This window comes from Bison bison, unplaced genomic scaffold (assembly GCF_000754665.1).
Source record: "Bison bison bison isolate TAMUID 2011002044 unplaced genomic scaffold, Bison_UMD1.0 scf7180017864238, whole genome shotgun sequence".
NCBI classification, from domain to species: Eukaryota; Metazoa; Chordata; class Mammalia; order Artiodactyla; family Bovidae; genus Bison; species Bison bison.
In genome coordinates this window covers 427,028-432,773 of record NW_011494810.1, presented here as the reverse complement: position 1 = coordinate 432,773, position 5,746 = coordinate 427,028, and the positions used below count along the sequence as shown (strand labels likewise).

Genomic DNA, 5,746 nt, shown 5'->3' with positions numbered 1-5,746 from the left:
TGGAGTCAACAACTAGCAAGATCAAAGTAAACCAGGTACAATAGTACACTCAGTATTTTGAGAAATAATTGACTTTAAACTTTACTGTATTGGTCTGATTCCACAGGGCATATTAGAGCCTGGTAACAACCATGCTATCTGCTAGTTTGCATGTACTGGTATTGGTATTGTCCCACGTGCTATGTGCTCAGTCACTCAGTCATTTCTGACTCTTTTGTGACCACACGGTCTATAGCCCACAAGGCTCCTCTCTGTCCATGGAATTTTCCAAGCAAGAATACTGGAGTACGTTGCCATTTCCTATTCCAGAGGATCTTCCTGGCCCAGGGATAGAACTAGAGTCTCCTGCATTGGCAGGTTTTCTACAGAACCATCAGGGAAACTCATTGTCTTGCACATAATGAAAACACTCATTCCAGTGTTATGCAAATACAAGGATTCACCAAATTTAATAAGGCCCCCTGGCCTGTCAGGAACAAGTTCATCTTATTTGATGAACCATAATTTAAGTCAATGCATTAATGCCTGAAAATGGCTAGAATAGAAGTAAGCATATTTCAATGATATGAAAATACTTAGTTTTAAATCCAGACATCACTGGCCAAGAAAATGGCTTAATGATACTGCGATGCGAGTGACTGACACCAGATTTCTATCACCTGGATGAGAGGTGATGGGAAGGACTGATGAGTCAGGCAGAGGTCCAAGTGAAGGAAGGAGTCAGCTCCAGCAGAGAGCACAGTGGAAGCAACCAGAAGTGCCAGAGGCAAGTTTTCTCTTTTCCTGTGGCTCCTCCTGGACATTCTGCTTGATTCTAACTCATTTAGAACCTGAGGCTATCATGTCAAAATGGAACCCCAATGTCATTGTGTCCAAACTCCTTAGGAAAATGAGGAAACATTGAGCTTGATCACACAACTTTATGGACTCTCAAGACAAACTTAGGACATAGGCATAATTTTCTTAAATGTTGAGAAAACTATGCTTAGTGTTTAAGTAATGTGAATATTATTAGCTGTGCTAAAACCAGCCACCCTAAGGCCACACTCCTAAGACATCCAAAGTACATTATTTCAATCACTCTCACTAAGTGGATATTAGAGTAAATAAGGAAAAGAAAAAAGTGAAAGTGTTAGTTGCTCAGTCATGTCCAACTCTATGCAGATCCATGGACTGTAGCCCGTCAGGCTCCTCTGTCCAGGCAACAATATAGGAGTAGGTAGCCATTCCCTTTTCTAGGGGATCTTTCCAACCCAGGGATCAAACCTGAGTCTCCAGCATTGCAGATAGATTCTTTTACCTTCTGAGCCACCAGGGAAGCCCAAATCAGGAAAAGAACAACACTCTTACTCTAGCAACTCTTATAGCAAAGGTGGCTTGGATCATGCTAGAGGGCAGATAAAAGCTAATCTGAATAAGTCAGTCTTCTCTGTCTCTCTTTGAAAGACACTGTCACTTTCATGGAGACCAAGGAACCCTTTCTATACTTCTTGTCTTGGACCAGATGAGCAGTCCTTAGACATCCCAATCTTTCTTCCATAAAGATAAGTTGTAGTATGCTTTGTTTCTTATTGACTGTTTTAAGTTGAATTGTATCCCCTCCAAAATTCATATGTTGAAATCCTAACCCCAGTACTCCAATTGTGACTCAGTTTGGAGATTGGATCTTTAGAGACAATTGAGTTAAAATGAGGTTACTGTGGTGGGCTCTAATCCAATATAACTTCTGTTTTTATAAGAAGGGGAAATTTGGATACAAAAATACCCAGAAGAAAGTCCACTGACATTCTCCAAAATTTATTCTTTTTCTCCTTCATGTCTTTATATCATAATAAAAATATTAGAAAAGCAAAATTCTTAAATTTGTTCTTGAAATAACTTTTTAAATTTTATTTTATTTTTAAACTTTACAATATTATATTAGTTTTGCCAAATATCGAAATGAATCTGCCACATGAAATAACTTTTAAAATATTTTATTATTTAAAAAGTAAGATTATAATGGGCTTCCCAGGTGGCTGAATGATGCAGAATCCTTCTGCCAAATAGTAGACACAGGTTTGATCCCTGGGTCTAGGAAATCCTTTGGAGAAGGAAATGGCAACCCACTCTAGTATTCTTGCCTGGGAAATCCCACAGACAGAGGAGCCTGGCAGCTGCAGTCCATGGGAGTCACAAAGAGTTGGAAACTACTTAGCAACCAAACAACAATGATAACAACAAAGATTATAATATTAATACCAATGTGTATTCATTCTAACTCATTCTAATGAGAAAAAAATTTCCTCATTACCAGAGATAACTACACTTATTTCATATATGTTAGAGGTTTTTCTTAGGTCCTAAAAATCTTTTATACTAAGTGACAAATTAAAAATTCATTTACTCTAATGACACAAAAATTATATTTTGAACAATAAAAGTTGTAGAGGTGACAGATTTACTCAAAAGAAAATTTAAATCGATGTTTAAAAAGTCAAATTTTAATGGGTCCCAGATGGTTTTTATAGCACTGCTATTGGTTAAATACAAACGTTTTGGGGGATCATTTCTTAGAGTAACTCTTTCCTTTTATTTGAACCATGTAGGCAAACAGGTTGTCTCTTCCTCAGTCAAAGCTTTTTGCTCCAGACTCACTTTCCTGTTCTTACTTAAAATGTTAGATCCTGTGAGGATACTGATGACACCTTCCAGGTGCTGTGAGAGTGATGAACCATCAGACTCAAGTATCACAGACAAAGTCAATCTTCAGTACCGGTAGGTCCTAAAACAAGGCCAGTCGTGTGCCAATATTTCAGGGCACTGTCCCACATGCTTTTCCTGGAACATGACTTAAAATTGTGACTTTAAAGATCATAGGCTAGCAAGATTTCTACTGTAAGAGAAGACTCAGACTCAGGACACAGTCATGCATTTAGCAGAGACCACTAGGTTAAATCCAGGCCACAGTTCTGTTTGGAACATTAGTAAATGTTATGCTAAACTCAAGTTTATTTCTACTAAAAGCTGTGAAAATTTGACTTTACAGTAACTGAAATCTCATAGGGAAACCTGTAGCAATTTCATCACTACCAGCTCTTGACCTGCTAAGATGTTTATAGTATCTGCTCAACCTCTGTGAGTGGTTCTGTTACAGCCATTTCAGTGCCCCCCACCCCTGCCACAAGCTCACAAACTGCAATGTACCTAGTGCAGTACATTTATTAATATAATTTGTTGAGTGGATAATTGCTGAATGAATACGATTATTTCACCTTTTGCATTGTTTTCACAACTTGTTATTATGCATGTATATAACCATAGTATCTGAACAGATATGCTTATTTGTTCATTTATAATCTGTTATTGCTCAGACTTACCAGAGAAAGAGCAAGAGAAAAAAGAAAAAGAAAAGTAAGGGGGATTTGTGAACTATGCAGAGAAACAGATTTACTTTTTACCATCTTTATGGACCAATTTGTGAGTGTGTGTTTTGCACTAACTATCACAAAGACCATATCCATCTTGAATATTCTCTATTGCTTTTCATGACTTGGGAAGGAAATGACAAATGAGACAATGGTAACTGAATTTATTCTAAAGGGCTTCTCAGATGTGCCTGAACTGAGGCTCATCAGCACCATCTTCTTCCTTTTCATCTATCTCTTTGCCCTCCTGGGGAACATCTCCATCATTGCAGCTGTGAGCAGAGACAGCCGCCTCCACATCCCCATGTATTTCTTCCTGAAGAATCTCTCTTTCTTGGACATGTGCTACACCACGGTCATCGTCCCCAAGGCACTGATTAATTCACTCATGGGTTCAGAAGTCATCTCCTTTTGGGAATGTGTGGCTCAGCTCTTCTTATTTGTAACACTATGTGCTTCTGAGTGCTTCCTGCTCACCTCTATGGCATATGACCGTTGTTTGGCCATCTACAAGCCTCTCCTTTATGGTGTCATTATGAGCAGAAAACTATGTACGGAGCTTGTTATGGTGGCCTGGTTGAGTGGAGCTTTCTATGCCATCTTTCACACCATCAACACCTTCTCCCTCCAGTTCTGTGGGCCTAATGTCATTGACCACTTTTTCTGTGACAGTTCCCCTATCATGAGACTCTCCTGCAGTGACTCCCACACCAATGAGGAAATTGGATTTGTGGTGGGTGGGTGTACTATTCTTGGTGCCTTTGCCCTCACAATCATCTCATATGTTCTCATCATTGCTACCATTGCTCGGACCCAGTCTGCTGGTGGCCGCTGGAAGGCCTTTTCCACCTGTTCCTCTCATCTTACTACCATCATTCTGTTTTATGTCACTGGGAGCATTGCTTACTTGAGACCTACTTCTCACTACTTCCCCCTTCAAGGACGGCTAGTGTCTGTGTTTTACTCCATTCTAACACCTAGCCTTAATCCTGTTGTTTACTGTCTGAGAAACACAGACATGCAGGCGGCCCTAAAGAAACTATTTGTCCCATCCAAATAGGCATATTTTTCATATATTAAACATATTTCTCTGAATATTAACCTAGATAAAAGTTTCTTGAAACACATAATCTAGTAAAGTGAATAGTGAAGAAGTAGAAAATGTAAACAGATTAATAACAAGTAAGGAGATTAAAGCAGTAATAAAAAAAGCTTCCAACAAAGAAAAGCCTTGTACTATTGATTTCATTGGTGAAGTGTACCAAACACTTTAAGAATTAATGCCAACACTTCTAAAACTCTTCTAAAAAACTGATTATGAAATACTTGCAAACTAACTTTATTGGGCCAGAATTATCTTCACACCAAGGCCAAAGACACTACAAGAAAATAAAACTGTATGAACTTGGATGAACATAGATGCAAAAATCTTCAACAAAATACTAGCAAACCTAACTCATCAGCACATTGAAGTGTCATACACCATGACCAAATGAGATTTATCCTGGGATTCCAAGCAGCATATGCAAACCGATAAACATACCGTATTGCGTTAATAGAAGTAAGAAAAACTGTATGATCATCTCAATAGATACAGGAAAAACATTTGACAAAATAAGATTTTCATGATAAAAACTCTCAATAAACTGGGTATAGAGGGAACATATGTGAACATAATAAAGCCCATATATTGCAAGCCCACAGCTAACATCATACTCAACGATGAAAACCTGACACCTTTTCTTCTATGATTAGAAACAAGACAAGGGTGCCCACTTTCATCCCTCTCCCTCTTATTAAACACAGCACTAGAACTCCACCCAGAGGAAATAGGCAAGAAAAAAATATTTTATGTATGCTGCTGCTAAGTCGGCTTCAGTCGTGTCTGACTCAGTCTGACCCCATAGACTGCAGCCCACCAGGCTCCCCCGTCCCTGGGATTCTCCAGGCAAGAACACTGGAGTGGGTTGCCATTTCCTTCTCCAATGCATGAAAGTGAAAAGTGAAAGTGAAGTCGCTCAGTCGTGTCCGACTGCCAGCGACCCCATGGACTGCAGTCTACCAGGCTCCTCTGTCCAAGGGATTTTCCAGGCAAGAGTACTGGAGTGGGGTGCCATTGCCTTCTCCAATTTTATGTATACTTCATTATAATAAATAAATACATGAAAGAAAAAAACAACTACAAGAATTATTGTGATTCCCAAAATAACCAACAGTTTCTGCTTCTCATGGATAATTTAAGCTATTTATGAATCTGAGATACTAATTATATATCCCCCACTCTCCCTTTGAAACTCTGTACAGGAAGGAAATAAGCAAATAATTGAATCAAGTTTACA

At 38.8% G+C, this 5,746-nt stretch overlaps 1 protein-coding gene across 1 annotated transcript; it reads left to right on the top strand.

The window, feature by feature from the left end:
* Nucleotides 1-3,543: 3,543 nt before the first annotated feature.
* LOC104993380 (olfactory receptor 1038-like) lies at nt 3,544-4,467 on the top strand. Its single transcript, XM_010846620.1, has one exon. The coding sequence runs from the start codon at nt 3,544-3,546 to the stop codon at nt 4,465-4,467; it is 924 nt and encodes a 307-aa protein (XP_010844922.1).
* The last annotated feature ends 1,279 nt before the right edge of the window (nt 4,468-5,746 follow it).

Excerpts from the sequence above, each read along its gene's own strand:
- LOC104993380 (XM_010846620.1), top strand. The coding sequence starts at position 3,544 with ATGACAAATGAGACAATGGTAACTGAATTTATTCTAAAGGGCTTCTCA.